Source organism: Leucoraja erinacea, chromosome 38 (genome assembly GCF_028641065.1).
Source record: "Leucoraja erinacea ecotype New England chromosome 38, Leri_hhj_1, whole genome shotgun sequence".
NCBI lineage: Eukaryota > Metazoa > Chordata > Chondrichthyes > Rajiformes > Rajidae > Leucoraja > Leucoraja erinaceus.
The window spans coordinates 5,863,003-5,888,624 of record NC_073414.1 but is presented as its reverse complement, the minus strand read 5'-3'; the positions used below and the strand labels follow the sequence as shown (position 1 = coordinate 5,888,624).

The 25,622-nt window shown below is 41.6% G+C and overlaps 2 protein-coding genes across 4 annotated transcripts in view; both read right to left on the bottom strand.

Moving 5' to 3' along the window:
- LOC129714184 (uncharacterized) overlaps positions 1–12,883 on the bottom strand; it is a 38,545-nt gene extending 25,662 nt beyond the window's left edge. Inside the window, exons 1-6 of the mRNA XM_055663694.1 lie at positions 12,668–12,883; positions 11,147–11,294; positions 9,797–10,093; positions 7,987–8,211; positions 6,057–6,877; positions 4,069–4,172 (exon numbers count right to left, since the gene is read on the bottom strand). Coding sequence (XP_055519669.1) covers positions 4,069–4,172; positions 6,057–6,877; positions 7,987–8,211; positions 9,797–10,093; positions 11,147–11,294; positions 12,668–12,745 — 1,673 coding nt within the window. The 5' untranslated portion in view covers positions 12,746–12,883. The remainder of the gene's footprint in view (positions 1–4,068; positions 4,173–6,056; positions 6,878–7,986; positions 8,212–9,796; positions 10,094–11,146; positions 11,295–12,667) is intronic.
- Positions 12,796–25,384, bottom strand: LOC129714185 (MAX gene-associated protein-like). Of its 3 annotated transcripts, none has more exons than XM_055663697.1 (9): positions 25,233–25,384; positions 23,613–24,510; positions 21,463–21,706; positions 20,459–20,563; positions 18,928–19,083; positions 17,289–17,384; positions 15,387–15,841; positions 14,907–15,021; positions 12,796–13,052 (listed from the first exon to the last, which is right to left on the bottom strand). In XM_055663697.1, the coding sequence occupies exons 2-9, from the start codon at positions 24,291–24,293 to the stop codon at positions 12,796–12,798; spliced, it is 2,109 nt and encodes a 702-aa protein (XP_055519672.1). In that variant the 5' UTR covers positions 24,294–24,510; positions 25,233–25,384. The 3 variants fall into 3 exon arrangements, with proteins under 3 accessions (XP_055519672.1, XP_055519670.1, XP_055519671.1); XM_055663695.1 differs by having other exon boundaries at positions 17,289–17,414; positions 25,233–25,383; XM_055663696.1 differs by lacking the exon at positions 25,233–25,384 and adding an exon at positions 24,984–25,002 and having other exon boundaries at positions 17,289–17,414.
- Between the last annotated feature and the right edge of the window lie 238 nt (positions 25,385–25,622).

Sequence of the window (25,622 nt, the reverse complement as noted above, 5' to 3'; positions counted from 1 at the left end):
AATAAATAAAACAGACATTTCCATTCGCCATGGTGGCGGCCATTTCCATTCACCATGGTGACCACCATTTCCATTCACCATGGTAGGGGCCATTTCCATTTACCATGGTGGCAGCCATTTCCATTCGCGGCCATTTCCAGTACAAAACACAGATAATGTATATACCGGTGCGGTAATAAAAAAACACAGCGGTTGGAAAAGATCACATTTAATTGTGCACGGAACAAAGATTACAGAGATTACAAAAATGAAAAACATTTTAATCTTCAAATCCGGAATATTCACTACTATCTTCCGAATCTGCAAAGGCTACCGGTAATTCATCAGGGTCATCACTGCTGTTCAAAGCATCACTATCGTCAAAGAGATAGTCGTCTTCTGAGCCATCCAACGCGTTACTGATGCCACATTTTTTAAAAGCTTTGACGACAATTTCGGTCTTAACACGGGTCCACGATTTTAAAACCCACTCACACACCTGAGCAATGGATGGCCTTTTCAAACAACCTGTTTTTGTTAGATCATGGTTTTTGCTCCTCATCCACTGATTCCATTCCTCTTTCATAAACAATTTAAAGGGCTTGTTGATGGATACGTCCAAAGGCTGAAGTTGGCAAGCTAATCCACCAGGGATCACTGCCATTTTCGACCTCCCTCTTTTTAGCCTTTCTTTCGTAGCCATAGATAGGTGAGCCCGAAACTGGTCCCACACAAGTAGGGATGGTTTTTTAATGTGGCTATCGGGACGCCGTGACCAGACCTTATCCAACCATAGCTTCGTTCCATCCCCATCCATGCATCCCTTTGGATGCACGTGGATAATAATCCCAGGTGGAATTGTGTCTTTTGGCATGGTTTTCCTCTTAAAAATGAGTAGTGGTGGTAATTTAGTCCCATCCGCACAACATGATAGCACTGCAGTGTAGTGGGTTCTCTCGTGTCCAGACGTCTTTACAATTATTGATTTGGAGCCTTTGATATCCCCCGTCTCATTTGACATTAGATCAAACGTTAACAGCACCTCATCCATGTTTCCAATTTGTCCCAGTTCATAGTCATTCTCTTTTCTTGCATTGATTATGAAGCTATGAAATGCATTGATTTTCTTTTCATAATCTTCAGGCATCTTTTGAACAGTTCTTGTTTTAGTTCTCATTGAAAGTCCATTTCTCTTCATAAATCTCTAGCACCAACTTGACGTGCCTTGAAAATCATCCAGACCTTGTGCAGCTGCCCTCAACTTTGATTCGTTAATAATAGTAATTGCTGACACTGACTTGCCCGCATTTCTCTCCTCATCTATCCAATTCTTAATTTCTTCCTCAAGTTCTGGCCACTTTGCTGCAGAGCAATGTAGGCTACGTTTAAATCTCATCACAGGCTTCAACAGGTCCTCTTGCTTCCTCCAATAACGGATCATTTTCTCAGTTGGCGGTGGTCCAAAACGTCTCTCAGCAGCCCTGTTGCCATGTTCTTTGGCATATCCAATAACTTTCAACTTGTAGCCAATGGTGTAAGAAAGCCTTTTTTTCGCAAATGCCATAATACATTTGAACAATTGACAGTGTTAAACAATGTACTGTGTTAAACAATTTACAGAGTTAAACAACTTAAACAGAATTTACACAGCTCCTACCTAGACCAGGTGTTTGAAATGGAGAAAATCCCCGTGCTAACGCGTCGTCGCTTCTGATTGGATTGCCTTTTTGTACTGAAACGCTTCCTTTAGGCCAGGGGTGTCAAATTCGCAGAAATACGGTAGTTGTGAACTGCAAACTACTTAATGGACTTATAGCGGGGGGGGGGGGTGAAGAAAGAGAGGCGTTTTAAGAAATGGAGGAAAGGCCAGTATGGGAATGGGAGTTAAAATGGTTGGCAGCCAGGAGATCCAGTAGGCCTCAGCGGACCGAGCGCAAGTGTTTAACGAAACGGTCACCAAGTCTACACTTGAGGTTAGATGAGGTGCATGTATATCTTTGTCTCACCTGGAAGGACTGTTGGGGTCCTTGGATGAAGTAGAGGGAAGAGATACAAGGACAGGTCTTAATTCAGGTAGGAATTTTGGGAGTGGGGTCAAGTTGAAGGGAAGTTGAAATAAATTGGGGGCATTACAAAAATACCTCAATGATCCGAGCTAGTTTCAACTAACATCAGAACATCTCCATTCATTTCAATGGTGAAGAACATCCATCAGATATCAAGGTGTCTGTCAATTTATATTTGTTTGAATATCAGATATTTAATCAAGTTGATCTTTATTCAAGTTTGGTAATATTTGTAAAGTCTTTTTCCCAAATCATAGAATTTTTGTTAAAACATCGGTTTATCAAAAATATTCAGCTTTGATGGTATGGTAATTAAGGCTTAGCCAACTGCTCAAACTGTTATCAGTAATTGTGCACCTCATGACATGACAAATCTACATCGCACAAGCTTCTCAAATGACGTTAGGAACAGATTTCTCCAGGAAATTCCCTTATTCCCACATATCTGAGAGAAGACTTAGCATTTAGGTCAAAATTGAGTTTAGGTCAATTGCTATTGCCTGCAATTTACTGCCCAATGAATTTAGCCAAGATATTAGATATCATTGCTTTAATTAATAAAATCTCGTCAAATTATTTGCAGAGATAACCATCATGTTACTTGCAACCAAACATCCTTTCAACTGTGCCACTGAAGGTAAAATTTTAAAACTCACATGGAAACTTATTTACAAGAGGTTTATGATCAATATCACCCTCTCAGTACATACAATAAATAGGGGGATTACACATTATAGATTATTTTAAAGAGTTTCCATCCTATTTGGTTGCATCTTTGTGGAATACAAATCCACCAACATCATTATGACATCTGGCTCCCTCTTCAATGTGCTCAATATTCTGGAAATCCTTTCCAGCCACTGATCAGGCCACATGTAAATACATCTATACCCATTACAAATCCTGATACCTATCCTAGGCTGAAACACTACTTCAGGTTTACTTTCGCTAGACTGCTCTTTATAATAGACTAGACCAAATAGGAACCAGGAACCATTGGAGCAGAGAGGGAGAGAGGGTGAGGGGCAGGGAGAGGGGGGGGGGGGGAGGGGGCAGAGGGAGGGGCAGAGGGAGGGGGGCAGGGGGGGGGGCAGAGAGGGAGGGGGGCAGAGAGGGAGGGGGGCAGAGCCCCAGCCTATCTCCCTCCTCCTCATTTCCCTCATCCTCTTCTCCTCACTCCCATTCCCTGCCGCAGCACCTATGAAGGTCGTAGAGCAGCGCCAGGGCCTGGAACTCGGCCTGGCTCTCGTACTCAGCCCGGCCCTGGCTGTAGACTTCAGCTGTCAGCTCGGCCGCTACATGGTCTCCAGTCCAGGCCCCAACTTATCTCCGGGCTGGTCCCTGACCCCGGCTTGTCCTTGGATGCACCGGCGGCTTCTTTTTCGGTGCCGGTCACGGCCCCATCCCAAGCCTCGAGCTCGGCCCTCACTCCAGCTCCAGCCCAGGCCCAGTCGCCAGGCTCGGCTCACGGCAACCGCCTCCCCACCAGGCAGCGGGCGGGCGTGGACCCGAGCGAGGCAGCGGGTGTCGACCCGAGGACCCGACTTGCGAGTGGATTGATTTTTTTCGTGTGTTTTAAGCGCTTGAGTGACCTTCCCGCGCGAAGTGTCCCGTTCTGACGGCAGTCAGAATTTTTTTGTGTATGAAGCGCTTGAGTGCCCCTCCCGCGTGGAGTGTCCCGCCGTGACTTGGGAGTCGACTGTGACATCAGTCGGAATTTTTTCCTTCTAAATGAGAACGTTGAAAACTTTAATCATTTGAAGCTGTTTGTAAAATGTGTTAAATATAGGTTGAAATGCAACGGGAAGATATGTATCCTGTCGGCAGAGAAATTGTGAGTAGCATGTGTGAAAAAGGGAAGGCTGTGGCCAAGCGTTTGGAAGAAGATACAAATTAAGGAGTTAAAAGTAAGCCAACACAACCCTGGCTCACACAGACATTTAGAATCTTAAGCACAAAGGGAAGAGTTTTAGTATAATAGAGATTTAAGTTGGAACTTTCATTGCTCCTTACTGTTACTGACCTGTGTGGCACATCCAGTTTACTGTCAGTTGATGAATTTCGTGGTATCGCTGATTTGGACATCAGATTTCCAAATCCAACTCTACTTCTACTATTGGAATGAGTCTGCAAGGGAAAGAATAACTGTTTAAGAAGGAACTGCAGGTGCTGGAAAATCAAAGGTAGACAAAAGTGCTGGAGAAACTCAGCAGGTACAGCAGCATCTATGGAGCGAAGGAAATAGGCAACGTTTCGGGCCGAAACGTTGCCCATTTCCTTCGCTCCATAGATGCTGCTGCACCCGCTGAGTTTCTCCAGCACTTTTGTCTACCAGGGAAAGAATAACTCACAGTAGTTATAGATGTGGCAGAAAAAACAAATACCCAGATGGAAGATATTCTTCAAAATGTCAAATGCTTGCAAGAAGTCTCATGTACAGCAACTTAAAACTAGTCGCAGCATCATTTAAACTGATATTTCCCCAGCGATTCTGCTAACAGTTCATGAAGCTTAACAGCATCTTCTGCGATGTGGCATTGTGGAAGATCTCTTGAAATGAGTAAGACAAATGTATAGATCTCCTCAGGATCTGCACTGAAGGAGTTGCTGCCGCCCAAGGAATTGGGAGTGGGACATTGCAGTGATCATGTCCTGGCTAATCTACCACATGACAAACAGATTCAAGCATTTATGGGGAAAGAAAACTGGCAGTTCTACTGATTTAGGTGGTAAGTGTCTGCCAGCTTCACCATCTAAGTTGCTTGAAATGTCTTCTTATTTTGTGAGAGGACATCCATCCTCCAAGATACAATTATTTTATAATTCTCTCCCGTTCTCACCAACTTCACTTCCTACCTGAATGAATTTGGTTGACTGAATACAAAATGCCCCACAAAAAAAAAATTCGTAATTTTCATTAATAGCTATATCACAACATGCTACCCCCCCTCCCCCCACAACTGATAAACCAATCTAAAATCCTAAATAAAGCCATCCAATTGCTTCAGCATACTGGTAAATCCATAAAGGTTACTGACTCTGCTCAGTAAATGAAGTGCATCGTATATTTATCTGAAGCTCATGACTAACTCTGACTACATCCTTGCTCTGGCATGTCTCCTTATTTAATGAGCTTGAAAGTGTCTCAGTCACAGAAGTTTCGGATGATTGCTCAAAAGAGAACAGGAATTGGTGTGGGGACCAAACTTTACATGTCCATCATCGGCTCTGACCTCCCTACCGTCGAGGGGATCTATCGCAGTCGCTGCCTCAAAAAGGCTGCCAACATCATCAAGGACCCACACCATCCTGGCCACACACTCATCTCTCCGCTGCCATCAGGTAGAAGGTACAGGAGCCTGAAATCTGCAACATCCAGGTTCAGGAGCAGCTTCTTCCCCACAGCCATCAGACTATTAAACAGAACTTCAAACAAACTCCGAACTATAACAGCCTATTGCACTTTATCAGTGTGTGTGTGTGTGTGTGTGCGTGTGTGTGTGTGTGTGTATTTATGGTATATGGACACACTGATCTGTTCTGTATTTATGCCTTCTCTATTCCGTTGTACTGCAGCAAGCAAGAATCTCATTGTCCTATCTGGGACACATGACAATAAACTCTCTTGACTTGACTGGGGACCAAACAAAAATGGAATCAGACTAGGAGGGTTTAAAAAACCCACATCACCTTCTGATAAGCTGCAACCAACCCCCCACCCCCCTCCTCCTCATATCCCCCATGGGTGAGGGAAATAACTCTCCATTGAGTAGATGTGTGCTTGACAACATTTGTTTAACCACCACTAAACTGAAAATATTTACCACCTAAATATCCACAACTATTTTGTGTGCAACAAGCACTTAATTTTTAAGTCAAAGGCATTGCCACAGAAATATAATCCTTAATCCATTTAGTTTTCCAGCTTTCATTTCCATTGCCATGATGGTAAAGCCAATGTCTGGTAAAAATAATTTGTTTCTTCAGAAGTATTTATTCATCTATACATACCTCTACCCCCAATTCTGCCTCAGTCACAGCTTCTGTATTTAAATTGAATGATCGGTTCCAGAGCTTGGAGCTTCTAAACGTATCTTCTCTTAACGTGGTAAAACTATTGCCTTCCTCTTCATTCAAAGGTTCCTCTTTAACCGTCACGGCACATATTTCAGAACTGTCAGGATCAACCAGCTCAGAGGAATTTATTTCCGACACCTCCTTCTCCATCTTAACGAGGGTTTTTCTGGAGTTGTGGACATCAAGGTCACATTTAAATTGTAATGCGTGATCAGTCGTTTTGTGATCCTCCTCAATCTCAGGTGCCCATTTTGTTTCGTAAGTTCCAGTGACAGTAATGCCTCTATTTTTCATAGGAAAACCTTCGACAGTACCAGGGCTTTCATTGTATTCTTCTGGCTCAGGTAATTTCAATGGATCAATTTCCATTTTTAAGTCAGGTGTATCATTGTTTAATTCATCACTATTTGGTTTGGACTGGCAATCAGCCCTTGGAATGATAGTATGTGGTCTGTTGTGTTGTTTGACCTCTGTTGTGGTGTCTTCTGGAAAGGGATGTAGTGATTGGAGTGAAGAAACTTCATCCACCATATTCCAAGCTTTAGAGCTACTCTGAATTTGTGGCGGTGCTCCATCACGGGTGACAACGTCACACGAAGATAAAGAGGTGGATAAACCTGTCCCAGCACTGCTTTCCACACTGTTTTTAGTGTACGATTCGGAACTTGTAGCAGCCGTTTTGCAACGAGGAGTGTTACCATCACCTTTGACAGCAGCAGTAGAAGGTGCAAGCACATCGACCGGTGGAGAGCTTCCTGGAATTAAAACAATACTAATCTTCAACAATTCTGTCTAGACTGTATGGCAATGGTCAAAGTATTATTTAAATAAACAATTAACCTGCAACCATCATACAAAAGGACACACTGCATGTGAAATCCTCAAAAAAGATGAAAGACCATTCTGTTTGGCAACTGATGTGCTCTAACAAAACTTTCATTCAAAGTAATAATTCGTAATTCACCCCGCCGCTGGAAGTTAGACCAATCGTTGGATCTTTGATTTGTGAGGCAATGCATTGTGAACCACGTTGTAAAATCGCAAACATATTATCAAATTACAATTAAATCAGCAGTTAAAAAGAACAATCAGGTAAAGGTCTAAGATTCCCCAGCAACTATGAAATGTTCACAAGCATGAAGGTGCCAGGCATTTAAAAAAAATTACTACTGGGGGGGGGGGGGGAGGTGTCATTCAGAGCTGCTGTCTGGCCTGCTGACTTACTCCAGCACTTCGTGTCTTTTTTGTTGTTTGTTGTAAACCAGCACCTGCAGTTCCTTGTGTCTATCACATTTTTCCCTCAAGGGATCTTATAATTAATCACGAGTAGTACCTTTTTTGCCGACTTCACTGCATCTAGACTTATCAGGTATTCCATACCTATAATGCATTTACACATTGAGACATTAAGAACCTTCCCTATATTATTCCTTGCATAATATTCTATGGCTATAATTTCCCACTATGTTAGTTTGGTGGTTAAAAATATCAAGGTGTACTATTCTGATATCACACTTTGGACAATCATAGCTTTTCCCTAATTATTATAGTAAGGGGGTTACCAAAAGCAAGCCTAGATAGACTTTGAGCAGCAAATACAACTCAGCAGTACTAAATATTCTGGAGATACAAGGAACTGCAGATGCTATTTTATACAAAAAGAGACACAAATTGCTGGAGTAACTCAATAGATCAGACAGCTTCTCTGGAGAACACAGATAAGTGACATTTCGGGTCGGGGCACTTCTTCAGACTCAAGAAAGGTCCCAACCCAAAATACCACCTATCCATGTTCTTCAGGGCTGCTGCCTGACCACACAGTAACTCTAGTACTGAATACTCTGCGCATATCTACATTACATACCTAGAATGGATGATTGAGGGTTGTCAGACTGTTGAACTGGGACTCGTCCTGGAGGCTTGGTGTAAACTAGTTGGAATACTTTCCCACTGGAGTGTTTATATAACTGTCGGCCATCTGCAGACTTAACAGGCCGAAGCATTAGATTTTCTCCTGGCTGTAGCTTCAAGGTGCTTGGGAGGGCGACGGAGCACTGTCGGCCATCTTGATCAAGAGAGTCAGTTGGTCCTAACAGAAAGATGAACCATTAAAAAAAAACTACAGGAGAAGCCAACAATTCACGTAATTTTTCCACGGTAGACATCTTCTGAGGAAAAAACATTCTTTTTCCTACTCACGCCAATGCATTTTCAAGGTTATGATAGTGAAATAAATGTCAGAGCATTTTAGTTCCTTTTAATTCAAGACTCAGGAAAGTCGTATATCATTCAAAATCAATACAATAGTGAAAGATGCACACAGTGTGTTTGGGATTAACAATCATCAATCTGAAATGTCAATTATTTATTTTGCCCCAGATGTTCCCTAATCCATAGTATGTGTTTTTATTTAAGTTCCCACACTGCACTATTTTGCTTTGGGAAATTAGTACATCGTGTTCAAATGGGTCAGTGTGGCCAAAAGCTGGTAAAATGGATGACCAGCCAATTATATTAATACATTCTCAGAGCCAGGAAGCCAGAAATAGTACCCAACGTACTAAAAAAATTGTATAAAACTAAGGTCATATGCAATATTACAAATGTTTATTAAAAAAGTCACTACTATTCAAATTACTCATTAGATATTTTCGTACAGGTGTCAGGGGTATGGGGAGAAGGTCCAAGAATTGAGTTAGGAGGGAGAGATAGATAGATCAGTCATGATGGAATGGCAAAGGGCCATTGATGGACCGAATGGCATAATTCTGCTCCTATTACTTATGAACTTGCGAACACTAGACGTGAAAAAATATTCTGTTGCTACATCTTCTGTACAGCCATTACAAAATAACATGCTATTAAAAGCGAACATCATGCATCAAAGTTGTCGGTATATGTAATAGAAGGGCTGGGGTGGCAGATTGCAACTTTCACGTGGTCCGCCCTGTTTCGACTAATGCAATCAACTCGACGTGCACAAATGGAAGATCAAATAGAACAAGTTGTCCACCAACTTTAGGCTGTGCACGTCACACGAAAGAAGAAGATAGCAGGGCTGCGTTATAAAAAATGAAATTTATGCTGATTGAACTAATTGTTCTTGTTTTATAGGAGTTGGCTGCATATAGCAAAATAATCATCAGAAACTTTTGAAAAATAGTTTTAAAGTTTAGATACACATAAAATCCCAAACGTTGCCATTTCATGTGGGAAGTAATGGAAACTATCAGAAGGTTAGCTGTTATTTATCCGACAAAACCTAGATCACCAATTTAATGCAAGGATTACATCATGTTGTGGCCAAATTAGCATGTCTATTTGAACTCAAGATTTTTCAGATCGGTTTCATGGTGTTTTTGATTGAGAAATAGAAATACCCAAACACTTATAGGACATAGAACAGTACAGCACAGCAATGAGCCCTTCAGCCCACAATGTTTGCGCCAAACATGATGCCAAGTTAAGCTGATCTCATCTGCCTGTACATGATCCTTATTCCTCTATTTCTTGCACTTCCATGTGTCCATCTGAAATCCTCTTATTCCTCTACATGCCATATCTTTTGTTAGTTCTGCATGAGTCAAACTTTAAAGTTATCATATAGAACAAATAACACATTAATAGATTACATGATAGCAAATATGATTAGAAATCATGAATATCAAGCCTACCTAAAGACAATCCAGAAGAATTGGTCTTACACAAAAGGTAACGGATTGGAGTAGATGAGGTTTCAATTTTATTTTGTGATGCAACAGGATTCACAAAGCAGCTTGAAGTAGGTGTTAGAGTTGTTCTGGTTATCACTTTACTCAAAGCCCCAATTTTCTGGAATGTAGTGACGGCAGATTTATTAGAAGAGGTGGGGGCTTTGGGAACATTTTTCACCGTAGCGTCAGTAGTTGCAGTGAAGACATCTTCCTTTTTCTGGTCTATCGACACGGGAAGTGATTGAGCTTTATCTTCTGCTGCAGAAAAGATGAAATATGAATGTGAAGTATCTAATTACTGTATACGAACATTTACATTAATTTGCTGGTACTAAAGATTATATTACATGTTATGGGTTTGTTTCATGTATTATGTAACTGATTCACTACTGATATTCAGATGTTAGCAGCATGATGTGATTAATTAAACAGAGGAAATTGCTCAAATGAGAAAGCAAATATACAGGAGGAGAGAAGAATTGATCTGTCAATCATGCTTGTTCAAGGACCACAGAACATCTTGCATTGCTTTTTATCTCCCAGCCCAGCATCGAACGTGCCAGAATACGTCATTGCGTAAAAAGGAGAGGTGTCTGAAGGGGCAATTCTCCACTCAAACTATTATATAATACTGAGCAAAAAATAAAGTGCTGGAGGAACTCAGCGGATCACGCAGCATCTGCGGAAGCAATGGACAGATGACGTTGGGTCAGGAACATTCTTCTAACTTTGAGTCAGAAAACGTAATATGTCCATTCCATCCACAGATGCTGCTTAACCCACTGAGTTTCTCCAGCACCTTACTTTTTTGCTCAAGATTCAGGCATCTGCAGTTTCTTGTGTCCATTACTAAAAATTCTGCCATCAAACAATAAAATGAGAGAATTTTAAAACAAAAAACAAGCAGACCACAAGTAGGCAAATTTATTTCTCAGTCATCCTGTTCTGCATCACAGTGAAGAAGAAAAAAAATCTAGTACCAACTTAATGAAAGTCAATCTTCTATCCTTAAACTGTAGGCTTTTATTTTTCACAATAACCTTAGATGTAGCGTCCTATATCAAATGCCAGTAACTTGGAAAAATAATCCATTACACTTCTGCACATCATAGAGCTGCTGAATACACAAATGTAGAAGGAAGACTTTGAAGCAAGTTCAGAGTATTAATCACTTTAATGAGGTATATTCAAAGATGTTTTGGAGATTTCATTCGGCTTTAAAAAGCTACCACCTGAATTGAAATGACTGTTATGAAAAGATAGGATGAAAGGCACTCAAATACAGGTAGTGAACCAAGAGTATTTACTTACTAGTCACGCTATTGGGTGGGGAGGCAGTGCAACTGGTTACACCAGAGGACTTTACGGGTGACGATGAATTTTTTTCTACATCCATCACAACATGAACTGGTGAACTAATCTGTTCGACGGGTGGTTGGTTGGAATTATTCTTGGAAGCCTAAAACATAATATACAAATCACAAATCTAGTAAAACACTACAAAAACATTGAGATAAATTTCCTGTAAAGGCATTGATTTTATTCTACAATGAAGATATTGGCAACATAAAAACCAAACATTCTCCACAGCTATGGAACAGGTTAAACATGTTATGGGTGAACTGTTGGATATAAACATAAATATTTAATCTTCTGAATTATGCCATCAGTGAAGGAAGGAATGATTTTAGAGACATCCTCTCCTCCCCTCCATTACTACAACATTTCACAGCCTGCCCACACACCCCTTCTCCCCGGTCTCTGGTTTCCTATTACAATGCACACACTGTTCAATGCTCAAGTCAGGATCTCCGTAATTAAACACAATACTACTAGCTGTTGTCAAATTTCCTCTCCAAAATCTGTATTGCATTATTTTGCAACTAATCAGAACCTTATCACATTCACTAAATGAAGGAACACCTCGCTGCTCTACTGTGGTATTGGAATATATTTGAATCTCCAATGAGGTTGAAACTTGTTATTGTCACATGTACCAAGGTAAAGTGAAAAGGTTTGTTTTGCACGTAATCCAGATTAGATATACCAAACATAGATACAGTCAATTCAAACTCAAGTACAATAGATGGAACAAAGGAGAGGATACAGAGTGCCGAATATAGTTCTCAGCATTGTCGCGCATCAGTTCCATGGACAAAGTCCAATGTTCTGCAATGGGGTAGAGGTGAATCTAGCTGTAGCTTATGAAAGGACTGTTCAGAAGCCTATTAATGAAGGGACATCGGAACAAAATGCTATAGTTTGTAATTTACACAAACTAAATTGAACCAGTGTCACAGGGTGCAGCGGTAGAGTTGCAGCGTCAGGGACCCAGTTCGATCCTGACTACGGGTGCTGTCTGTACTGAGTTTGTACGTTCTGCCCGTGAACGCATGGGTTTTCTCCCGGATCTTCGGTTTCCTCCCACACTCCAAAGCCGTACAGGTTTGTAGGTTAATTGGCTTGGTATAAATGTAAATTGCCCCTAGAGTGCGTAGGATAGTGTTGGTCATTGGTCGGCATGGACTCAGTGGGCCGAAGGGCCTGTTTCCACACTGTATCTAGAAACTAAACTAAATCCATTGAAGAAAGACACACAGCTTGCTAGCCAGAAGATATAGTAATTGAAAACTTGTTAATCAAATGTATGATGAGCCCCAGAGAACACTAACGCTCAAGAAAGTCCTTGCTCAAAAGGCCTATAGTTAGGATAGTCTTAACAAATTTTGACCCAGGTCACTGAATTGAACATTGCACATTGTTAGGTGGCATGGTAATCAGAGATCCCACTGATTGCTGCAGGAAGGAATATATAAAAAGTGAAGCTCTCACCTTGGATATTAAATTATTCAGTTTTGTTTTAAAAGCAGATTTGCCAACCACAGCTTCAATCACCATAGTTTGCACCATTGGCTTGTCATATACACATTCCAAGTCAGAGAAATTCTGGATGGATGCTCTCAAATCAACCTGCTTCTTAGGGGAAAACGACAAAGTCCCTTCCCTTTTTTCCACGTGAATTTCATATTTGTCTCTAACCGCTGTGTACAGGGAAGCTTTTTAGCCATTGCACATTCTGCGATCAGCTTAATTATCTTAACACGACTTTCGTTCCATGCACAGTAGGATATTATCTCAACTGTTTTAGAGTCAGGTGGTTTGTTTGGCGTCAATGGTAGCTGCTTACACCTTTCTTCTCGCTCTACATTTTTAGCATCTGCAAGAGGAAGAAAATTGTTAATAACAATGCAAAAGTGTTTTTTGTGAGCAGATAATGGAGAAGAAACGGTATTAGAGCAATAAAAATATTAAATTAATTAACATGTTATCTTAGCCCTATCTATTACAAAATATTTCATACACAATGCAAAAACAAATGATACAAACTTGGTAACTATCTGCATGGACTGGGGCCTTCATGCAGTAGTCTTAAGGTATGGAATAGCGCTACTGACTCCTGATCCGCAAGCAAAAACTAATTGATGCCTTAATATAGACGGAAGCAACGATTATTGAGATCATTTGTTTCCAGAATTGATGAAAATAGTATACAAGGGGTTAGGAAGCCAGCATAGAGATCAAGGACATTGAATGAAGAATTAAACAGAATAAGATATAACTGCCCCCTGTCAAAAATAAAAGAGCATTTATCGCAAAGCAGCAACCAGAGCAGAGTTTTACCAGCTTCAGTCCCCTTTGGCTAAACATTTGTGATTGTGTCAGGGTTACATTTAAACTTGAGAAGGGAATAATTCACATATATATTTATAGATATATACAAAATTTAACCAAGTGCAAAGATTTATTTAGCAAAATTAGCAATGAAACATGTTAAAAAGGTTATAACTGAAAAGGAGACAGAATGGAAGCAGAAAATGCACAAAATTCGAGAAGCAAATTGACATAAGAGTTAGATTTCACAACTTCGTTTATTTTTAAAAGGGCCTTTTTTTTTTTTAAATCAGCTCTCAGCTTATAGTTTATGTGCCTACCAATATAAAGTTTTATGGACCAGAAATATTAAGGTAACATTTCTGCTTATTGTTTCTATTAGAGAGTCATGGTTGAAGGAAGGGCAGGACTAGTAATTCAACATTCCAGGGTATAAATCTTTGTGCATGAATGGGGGAAGAATGTAAAAAGAGTTGGTATTACAACTTATTTAGGAGTCAGTAAATTAAGTATTGGGGGAAGATATCTTCGAAGACTCCACAAATTAGCCCATAAGGGGTATAACTTAGCAACAAACCTTGAGTGATAATTTACCGGTGGTATATGGCATGCTTCAGAAATGTCAGCAGGAGATAAGAGGGGCAGATATGTGCGTAAATCACAGAGATGGAAGGGTTACAGTGGAAGGGGACTTTAATTTAAAAAATATTGTTCCCCAGTCATGGAAAGCATCACCAGTATGAAAAGCTTAGGAGTTTATTTTTTTCCGTACACCCAGGAGAGCTTGTTGTGCCTTAATGCAGATAGTCCTATGGCAGAATGTATAGGTTTAAGGTTAGGGGTTCGAGTTTAGAGGGCCTTTGTGAAAGATTATTTTCACCCAGGTGGATGAAATCTGCAAAACACTGCCCAGACGATGGTGGAGTAATGTTTAAGTATGTTGAATCGTCAAACATAGCAGAGACTTGCTGGTCAGTTCAGGCATGTTAAAGCAGAACTTTAACATGCCTGAACAGGTTGAAGGGCCTGTTTCTCAACTGATTGACTCCAATGTAAACACAAATTAACATTCAATATCAATTGCAGAACACTGCTCAGACAAAACTTGCATTTAAACAATGGTTCATGTAAAATGCTGACAGGACCCAAAGGTGGGATTTTTACACCCTTTATTAGTAAAATTCAGGCTAAGTTCCAACTCGGGTATATGCAATATTTTTCTTGAAAAAATTGGTAGCCCGGGTTTTAGAAGATGAGAATTCTATAAACAAGAATTATTTTGCATATTTTATGATTATGTAAGATTTTCACTTAAAAATGCATTAAAAAATATTTCTAATTTAAGACATTGTCTCCATGATTCCTCACATCTCAAAGATATTTCTTTCAATATCCTCACCTGGAACGTATGTGGCTTCATTTTGACTTTCTGAAATACTAGATTTCTTTCCACCTTTGGTTCTTGATGACACATGCACGACGTTAAGGTTTGCTGGATTTGGTTTCATTTGTTTCTTTAAAAAAAAGAAGAAAAAACAGTAAGAAAAGTTCCAAGAATCGTAGTTCTGGAAAGACTCCCTGGCAAATTGCTTTAGAACATTTTCTAGACCATAAAGACAGTAGCCACAATGAGCAGCGAAGCAAATGTATGTTTAATGTTGTGTGGGTTACCAGTCAGGTGGCTGCTTTGTCATGGAAGCTACTGAGCTTGGGTGTTGTCAAAGTAGCCTCCACATAGGCAAGCGAGCAGCATTTCATCCCGCTCCTGGCTCATGTCACATCAAGGGTGAAAATACAGAGCAAGGAAGGAAATAAAATCACTAGAAAATGTATAAAATTAATAAAAAAACAGAAAAAAGGTTGATACTAAATTGCTCACCTTTTGTGAGGGTGTGACATGAAATTGAGTCGGGTCATCTTTAATCGATAGTTTTGACGCATTTTTATTTTGATTGGGTATTTTTGACCTTTTACCCACAGAACTGCTGTTATGCTTTTTACGCCTTTTTTTCCCACGCACGCTGTTGCTTTGTACATCTCTGATGAATATCCCTTTGTTTGTAACGCTGAAGTGTTTCTCCAGCACAGGTGGCATTTCCAAATGTGCAGATTTGTTTTTTGGTGGCAGAGCCAAGTCAGGTGAATGGGTAGTAGGGTTTTGTTGAATACTACATGGTGAATCAAAGAGGTTCGGAGTACGACAACCAATCTCAGGCATCTCATAGTCATACAGCAGAGATTGCTGTTCAATAATCTTCCCTTCTTTTTCCAGGTATTCATCCAGCAGATCACTAACAAATGCTGATCTATTTTTAATAACTGTAGTGGTGGCACCTATTAAAAGCAAGCATAAAGGAATCATAAATAACCGTATAAAAAGAAGCATGAATAACAAAAGCTTTTCACGGTACATGTGACAATAAACTTTACACGTGACAATAAACTGAACTGAAACTGAAGGTATCGATTTGAGAGACAAGACAATTTTTTTAAATATTGAATTAAATACAATTTCCACAATTCAAAATTGAAATAGACCAATACAAAATCTATTCAAGCTTAGTTTAAGGAAAGGAATGAGTAGATTCATGCTCTAAGTTTCTGTACAAGTTATCTCCACAATAGGGACTGTCCCTCTGAACCTTCATGACCCTCGTCTTTTATATGATTTAAAGAAGAAAAAAAACATCCTCCTCTATATATTTCACAGTCATCAAGCTGGGGTGAGGTCAACTATACTTCTGTGGCTCTATTTAACCAACCATAGACAGCCCGACAAGCAGGAATAATCCATTGGGGAATGCTGGACCACTGCCTTTGGGCTCCACAAGTTCTGCTGCATGACTACTAACTACAATCTCCTCCCAGCCAACAGTCCGCAACAGATCTAGACTGTCCACAAGGTTGGTATCATCATGAAAATTAGCTTTGGAGCACAGACCTTGCCAGGATGGCAATTAAGACAAATATGACAGCGGCACTTAAGAAACATTTGAGAGGCATATGGATATGCAGGGAATGGAGGGATGTAGGGATAGATTCGGATTCATACAGCATGGAAACACGTCCTTCGGCCTTCACTTTAGTGTCATCTGTAAACTTACTAATCATGCCTTGAACGTTCTCATCCAAATCATTGATACAGGTGACAATGAGTCTAGCACTAAACCCTAAGGCACTCCACTAGGCACAGGCCTCCAGTCCGAAAAGTAACCCTCCACCATTACCCTCGGCTTCCTGCCATGATACAATTTTTTTTATCCAGTCGGCTATCTCTCCTTGGATCCCATGCGATCTAATCTTCCAGAGCAGAATGGATTATGAGCAGGCAGATAAGAGTTGGTCTAGGCATCATGCTTGGCACATATATTTTTGGCTCGAGGGCCTGTTCTGGTGCTGCACTGTTCTATGCTCTTTGTTCTACAAAATAACATTTGGCTTGACTCTTTCCCCGTCTCAATAGATTTTTTGTTGAAAGTGTCAACCACACCTGTTGCTTTGACAATTAATTCCTGGCGGCTCTCTCATTCTTTTAACTTTAAACCAGGTCAACAAAAAAAAATGTTCAAATCGCAACTAAAGCCAGCTTTCATTCATTCTTTGCTTCTGTGCTCACCAATCTGAATTCAAATCAAGGCAGAACAGATTTGATTTGTCTATTCCACTACAAAAGCACATAAATTCCAAATATTCTATTTTTACACCAATCCATGACAATCGACTTGCCTTGTCAGACTTTTTACAAAATAATCACAAAATATTTTTTTTAAATCTTGCTTACTTGAAGGTAATGGGTTTGGTTTGTCATCAGGTGACCCTGGCTGCAGATTAAATTTGTTCTTCCAACCCTTAATCTTGGTGAGATCATTGGTTTTTCCTGTCCGGGAGATAAATGGAATTCCGGTTTCTGCAAGTAGTAAATTCACAAGATATGTAAATATAACGGAAACTCACAAACCCAGCATGTATGCTCTTTTCTGATGTCATTATGTATTGATATTTTAACATACCTCCCAATATCAATATCATTTACCAAAGCAGGACTGACCATGAGCTGTTGTTAAAATTAGCACAAGTTTTCAAGTCGAGACATGTCTTATGACTGAAGAAGGGTCTCGACTCGAAACGTCACCGATTCCTCTCCAGAGATGCTGAGTTGCTCCAGCATTTTGCATCTACCTTCGATTTAAACTGCATCGGCAGTTCTTTCCTTCACAAGTTTTCAAGTGATTAGATGTTTGTGATTTTGAGGACCAATACACAAAAGATTTGCAGGTATATTTGTGGACCATTTGTTTGCAGAAATCCTCAAAGGATTAAAGTTTAAGGAAGACTGAGTCAAGAGAAACACAATTTAAATTGAGGCCCAGTCACAAGTGGCATAAAGAACTTTATATTCAAAGTTGATTTTCCTCTTTTGATCCCCTATCCTCAAAATATCTACAGCAGATGCATCCAAACCAGTGCCAATGGATTCAGCTGAATGGAGAATATTGGGTTTATTCAGGCAAAGGGTATTTAAACTAACACATTACTTATGTTTCTCCTTCCACAGTTGCTGCCGATTCTGCTGAGCTTTTCTGGTATTTTATTTTATTTTTACTTGAGAGCAGACCATCATCAGCAGTTCCTGGTATCTCTGTTATTCACCCTGGGGTCAGGCTGAACCAATGCATCCCTGCAGAAGTACTGGCGTGCAATGCTGGAAGTCTATATCAGCCATCCTGCCACTTCCCATGTGCTACTCCAACGGACTCTAATCATTTAACAGTCTAATCTGAAGAAGGGTCTTGACCCAAAACTTTGCCATTTCCTTCGCTTCATAGATGCTGCTTCACCCGCTGAGTTTCTCCAGTATTTTTGTCTACCTTTGATTTTCCAGCATCTGCAGTTCCCTCTTAAACATAACAGTCTAAACTAATCATTTAACAGTCTAATCTTCCACAGATGTCTCAGCTCTCTGATAAAAACATAGAAAATAGGTGTAGGAGTAGGCTATTCAGCCTTTCGAGCCAGCACCGCCATTCAAAATGATCATGGCTGATCATCCAAAATCATATCTCTTGATTCCGTTAGCCCCAAGAGCTAAATCTAACTCTCTCTTGAAAACATCCAGTGAATTGTCCTCCACTATCTTCTGTGGCAGAGAATTCTACAGACTCACAACTCTCTGGGTGAAAGTCGCTCCTGAGGTTAATGTTTCATGTCTAGAACCCTACATGGTCAGATTATTCACTCCACAGATATTGCCTGAAGTATTATTAATGCAGCCAATCTGCTCAATTCAGATGGGCAATGCAAGAATGAGATCATTATCCATCTGTAATCCTTCCTTTAACGGCACCAAAATCTTGGCTGCACAAACCACATTATCCAAGAGAACACTTTGTATTAAAACTTAGACTGAATGCTTTACTTACCTCGCATTCCATGTGACTCGGCTCCAGAAAAGGAGGAATAATTCAATTCAGCATTCTGCTCAGAACTGGGAACAGAGTGTCCATGATACAAAGCATGTCCTAAATGTTTCAAGTTTAGCCATTCGGTGATCTGAAGGCCACTTAGTTTTATGCCAGCTAGAGAAAATGAGAGCGCGAGCATAAGCACAATAAGCGAGATCAATTAAGTAATTAGGATCAGTTCACTTATTTTAAAAGACCATGGATTAGGCCTAGTAACTCAAGCATCAATGGAAGGTATTATAGTATGGTACAACAGCAGTTCTCACCAGCAAGCAATATACTTTGACCTCCTGACTATAGTCATGCCACTCAGAGAGGCACAAGGATGTAAATATCTGCACATTTTTGAGGGCTAACCCTGGGCTTTTTGGCGGAGGGTATAAATAGTCTCAGGAAACATGGAAGTCAGGCCAGGCAAAGAAAGATGCTGTGCCAGTGTTATAAGAACAGCAGAATTCTCCAAGTCTCCTATTTTCTGTTACCTTACAGTATGTGGCCTTTAAACACAGATTTTTTTAAGCGTATATCAATCTTTTAATGACATGCAATTGTCAACGATTGCTAATTGCACATATTTGGCATTTCATCAAGATTTTACACCATGGTATAAAAAGGTTTGCAGCAGCTCAGTAAAAGGAAACAGAATGAAATGCTTTTTATGGACTGGAAAGAAATGAATCATCAAGTTCCCCAGGGGTTGATATTGGGATCACTGTTATTCTTCATATATTTCTGATAAAGGATTTTGGACCTGAAAAGTTAACTGTTTCTCTTTCCATTGATGTTTCCAACATTTACTGAGTTTTATTCCAGATTTCCAGCATCTGTACTCTTTTCCTGATTTTCAGTTTCTAGCATCTGGTGTCCACACAAGCATTACCATTTCAGCTGTAGCGCAGACACACTCCAAGTGAAGTTCTTTCCACTCAGCTCCAACTTCAGAAAAAAGACTCCCCAATTCACCAGCACAAAATTAGTTTAGTTTAGTTCAGAGATACAGCGCGGAAATAGGCCCTTCGGTCCACGAGTTGTCGCAGACCAACAATCCCCGGACACTAGCGCTATCCTACACGCCAGGGACAATTTACAACTTTTACCGAAGCCAATTAACATACAAACCTGTACGTTTTTGAAAACCGGGGCACTTGGAGAAAACCTATGCGGTCACAGGAGACATATAAACTCTGTGCAGACAGCCCCCCCTACTCAGGATGGAACCCGGGTCTCTGACGGTGCAAGGCAGTGACTCTACAGCTGTGCCACCGTGTCTCCCTTTAATCTTCTCTGCAAGTTTAAATGGCAATTACTGACCTAACCACATTTGGAAGTGTAAAATACCAAAGGCAGAAACCAGTTCATATAATGTTTAAGTTGAATACTAAGGAAATTAAAGTCAACCCCTGCTCAAATGCTGAACTTAAAAGGATTAAAATGTAAATTTAACAAAAGGAACATGCATAAGTAGGAAACAGCAAAAAAGTGTACAAACATTTTTGTAGAACTGGATGCAGTATTTCATGTGATCCATTCCATATCAGCTCATCCCGTAGTTTCTGTTCAAGATTTTCAATCTCCGCTATCCTGTCCTGAGAATCTGTTGGAGGTAAGTAGAAGCTTTGTTTTTTATTTAAAAGATTGCTTGATTTTATAAGAAGACATGTTGTGGGGTGATGCCTGTTTGGTGGTGAGTAGTCGCCCAAAGAGTCGTACCTTTTTCTGGTCGCTGCTGGATTTTCAACATTTTGAAAATTTTCGGCGACCTGCTGCGACTGTGACGGGTGCCGGCAAGTAAAAATCGCTTAAGTGGGACAGCTCCTTTAGGCAGCAATTCTACCGCAGCACCACTGTGTCACCACTGTGTCTCAGGAAATTCAAGAAAACATTCCTCAATTTGCACATTGGAATGCTGGACATTTATTCTTCCCCCCAAGTTTTGTCCTATTATTCTGTTCTAGTTCAATCTACATGCCTCTCTGCTGTTCTGTGTAATGAACCAGCGAACTGTAATAGATTCACATACTGAAACATTTCTGAAACCTTTGGGTTGTAATGGATACGATCATAAGAGCAGAATCAGGCAAGAAATTTCCGTGCTAATGCTGCTTGAATACGGCCTTTAATTGATTTAATCTTTTAAAGGGTGTTGTTTTGTAAGACAGTGTCAAATATGACAAGGATGAAATAATAGAATAATCTAGTGGGGACACAAACTAGATTGGGTGGTTTGGACGATGGTGGTGGTATACACTGTTGAAATAATTAATCTCAGTGGCCAACAAATTAGAAAACATTTGAAAAAATAATAGCTCAAGCAAGGTACAGCATGGTGCCAAGTAAGAATGAAACGTTGATCTAACAAGGAAGAATCTTTGAGTGGAGAAACCTGCACGGTATGAAAATAAGTTGCAATAACCAGATTGGGAATTTAAATAAATGCATTTAGGACCACAATAGGAGAATATTCTGTGAAGTAATTGACTTCCTATTACTGACCTTCAAAACTGAATGACTGTTTTATTTGTACATTTTCTACAGGTGGAATTTTTCTCATTTGTTTCATAAGTCCTTGGTTATTTGTACATTCTTGGGTTTTTCCTGCACCATCCTTTAGGGGAATAATTGCCTTCAGTTTCTGCTCAGACTCCTCATTATTATTTGTGGTATCGTGTATTTTTACTACATTGAGGAAAGACTTCTTTTCACATCGCTTCCTAGCCTTTCGGCTATTCACACCATCCTGTGAGCAAAAAATGAACAATCATTCAGTGCTTCATAGGGAGAAGCTGGAAAGAATCACAAACTGCTCTGGACCGTTCATGCACTTGGGATTCCAGTCAACTTTCCAGACAGGAATTTCCCCATTTCTGATACAATTAGGTAGTTTCCATAATAAAACAAGTAAAATCAATACACGAGGACCATTCTCAAAAAATTCCCAAAGGACAAACACAAAGAACTTTTGACAAACCCAAGAACATCTAATGTTTCCACTGGTGGGAGAGTCTAGGGGTCATTAAAGGGCACTCAGAATTAAAGGGCGCTCTTTCAGAAAGGAAGCGAGGAGGACCTTCTTTAGTCAGAGGGGAGTTAATCTGTGGAACACATTGCTACAGAGGGCTGTGGGGGACGTCAATGGATATTTTTAAGGCAGAGATAGACAAATTCTTGATTAGAACAGGTGTCGAGGGTTATGGGGAGAAGGCCGGAAAATTGGACAGAGCTCGGATTGAATGGCAGAGTAGACTCGATGGGCCGAATGGCCTAATTCTACCATACTTTGTGAACTTGTGAAAAAAACCTGCAAGTGACGAAAGTGGTTGCCTCTCAGCAAATGCTTTCCCTGGTTGACTTATCTTCATAAGCTAAGCACAAGCTACTTACATTTGAGGCATGTCAAATGGAAGGGCAAGTGGGGAGGTTTCAGGAGATAAGAGAACAGGGCATAGCCCTGAAATATTGAAACGCTTTGGCAAGATGCCTCATTGACTTGTTGTAGTGTAGCTTGATAGGACAATCAATGGCAAAACTACTTTCAAGTTGCACGAGTTGGACACAATTTAGCAAAATTGGTGGTCATACCAGGGAGGCATTTGTTATTACACTGAATGCTAGTTACAAAACTAGCTTGGCAAATAGTATAATTTTATCAACAACTGGATGTGTAGATCCAGTGGATGCACTGACACAACTGCAATCAGAACTATAAGATGCTTATGCTTTAATCACATCGGATATTACTGCATCGGCAGCAAGACATATCACACTGACCTACTTGAGGACACGAGTACGCGGAGACCACTCACGAGCATAATGAAGAGTTACGAAGACCTCCCATGACCTCATGGCGACCATGCTGCGAGTACGAGTCAAGGGCAAACTCGGCAGAGGTCGGCAATTAGGTCGTACAAGTGGGATAGGCCCTTAAGGGACTCTAGTGGAGTCTGCATTCTTTAATTTGTATTGTCTCAGCAGAATAAAATTCTACAAGAATGTGCCAACGGAGATGGTTTAAATCATTGAATTGAATAAATGTTATTAGCCAAGTATGTTTTCATACAAGGAGTTTGCCTTGGTGCTTTGCTCGCAAGTAACAACACAATATACAGTAGACAATTACAAATAAAACTTAATAATTTACACATGTGAAGAATGAAATAAAAAACCAGAGCAAAAGGAGGTTAGACTTTTGGTTGTAGAGTAGAGCTACTGCTTGTGGGGAAAAAAATCAAGAGCAAGCACCAAGATTTACATTATTATTAAAAGTTAACTGCTCTTTGATGAATACAATTGTGACCAAGTTCATTGGGCAAGGCCATTGGTCACATTTGGAACATTGAACAGTACAGCACAGAAACAGGCCGTAAGGTCCTCAAGATCTGTGCTGAAGTTGATGTCAAGATAAACTAATCTCATCGGCCTGCACGTGATCCATATCCATGTGCCTATCTAAAAGCCTCAAACTCAATTATTGTATCTGCGCCTTCCATCTACAAGCCTCCACATCCTTCCTGTAATGGGGTACCCAGAACAGCAGGCAATATTCCAAATGCAGCCTAACCAAAATCTTACAGAGCTGCATCATGACACCCGACTCTTATATGCAATAACAATTTTCCACCAAAAATCTATAGCTGATTATTTACCTGTTTGGAGGTCTTTAGGTCACGTAGTGCAGTGCCATAGGGATTATAGAAATGTTTTAGCTGCCTGATAAATTTATTTTCATACTTTGTCACAGCAAAGAACTCAGTTTGTTGAAAGACAAATGTGTAGACACGGGGATCATTCAGGTTTAGCTTCTCAATGATTCCATCAGTTACAATAATGTGGAATTGGGGGATGTATCGATGCATTGAATGAAGGATTGCATTGCCTTCTTCTGCTGTAGGGCAATTGGTCAATCTGAGTTTGGCAAAAGACAATGTCTTAAGCATCCATTCTTTTCCAGAAACACTCCCATTTGGATGGAAATAAAGCCTCCCCATTACATGTGGGGTTGCTTTCCCATTTATCTGCCATTTGCATCCATTGTATCTGTAGCGGTAACTGTCCACTGGAGAGATATCCATTGCCATGATGTACTTTTTCTCGGGATCCAGCCCGGAGACTGAATATTCACAGTATGGAAACATAAACCTTCCCCGTTTGGACATTCTCATCTCGGTACCCAAATTGTAAAATTTGTCCCAGATGCTCCACTTTTTCAGATAGACCTTGACGTTCCCGGACTTGAGGCAGGATGGAGGAGACTTCATCACGCCATTGTTGTCTTCAAGGCGGCGAAGACGGCCGGGAGCGATGTCATCAATTTTTTTCCCGTCCATGGCGAAGTGTGTGTGTGTGTGTACGTGTGTGGATACACGACAAGAGGTATGCGCTTGCAATCCGTTGGGCAGGCAGCCTGCAGTTCGCAGCGACGCCTCAATCAATGCACGGCCATGGAGCAGGAAGGGGGGCGGGAGAAGGCCGGCAGCTCCTGGCCGCCGTCAGCCATCGCCGAGGGTCAGGCGGCTGCTCCACACTCGACTCGGCAAAGGCATCCTAGAAGTGAAAGCGGCGAGAACTCCGATTAATAAAGCGGGCAGCGAGGAGGGAGGAGGGGGAGGGGAAAATAAATGGTGCAATTTACGCGCTGGATTCGCGGCAGCCAACTTCACATGGACCGGTTCTGCAGCGGGCTTTGACTGTGATTTTTTGGCCAGTTAAAATAGAAGAGCTGGGAGGTAGATCGTTCAAAGAAAACCCTCCCCCGAGGGAGACGGGGAGACAATGGGGAGCGAACCGCTGGGAGTAGCCGGACATGTGATTGCTCTCCATTTCTCCATTGTGGGAGGCGGTCGGGCCGGGGCCCTGCTGTACAGGGCCGTGCTCCGTGTCTGGCGGTCTGGGTCTGGGTCTGGAGTGGACTGGGTGCGGGCCAAGCACAGCCCGCTCTCGGGGGGAGAGAGAGAGGGTGGGAGGGAAGCAAGAGGGGGGGGGAGGGTGGGAAGTAAGAGGGTGGGCTCACCGCTCACCTCGCCGTCTCTGCTCCTCTCACCGCGGCAGGAGCAGGAGGAGGAGGAGGGGGGGGGGGGGGGGAGGTGGGTGGAGGTGGCGAGGGTGGGGGTGGTGAGAGTGAGCGCTGCCAAAGGCCCACGCCCCACACACACACACGCACTCACAGTCCGAACAAAAGGCGCCTGGGCCTCGAGTGCCACCAGCGGGCCTGTCCGCCTGCTTCTCTCCGCCGGTCACTCTCCCCCACCCCCCAGGCGCTTTATTACCTCGCAGCCGTGAGCGGGATGGCGTTGGCCGTGCGGTCCCACTGCCCTTCCCTCTCCCACCACCACCCCGCGGGTGTCCGTTCGCCCGCCGGCGGTGAGGTGAGGCGAGGCGATGCGCTCGAGCCCGCTGCCAGGCCTCTAAACAACACGCACCGCCCGCGCCCTCCCGCCCGCACCACGTGACTCTCCCCCCCCTGTCCCCCCCAACCCCCACCGCCGGCCACGTGGTACCGCGGTGGCATTGCATGGGTGCAGCAGACTCGGTTGCCACTTGTATTGGCATCTTTGCCCACCTCCACCTCCACCCTCCTGGCACGCTAATCCCACCCCATTGCTGGCCGTGCAAGCATGGTCAGGCTGCAAACAGCAACTAACTGGTGCAAATCATCT

What these genes read in the sequence shown, in the direction of transcription:
- LOC129714185 (XM_055663695.1), bottom strand. Translation starts at nt 24,293, where the DNA reads ATGGACGGGAAAAAAATTGATGACATCGCTCCCGGCCGTCTTCGCCGC. An exon ending in ACCTAAAGACCTCCAAACAG is followed by an intron (nt 21,707 to 23,612) that starts GTAAATAATCAG and finishes TTTTGCTCACAG; the next exon opens with GATGGTGTGAATAGCCGAAA. An exon ending in ACCAAACCCATTACCTTCAA is followed by an intron (nt 15,842 to 17,288) that starts GTAAGCAAGATT and finishes TGCTTTTAATAG; the next exon opens with GTGCCACCACTACAGTTATT.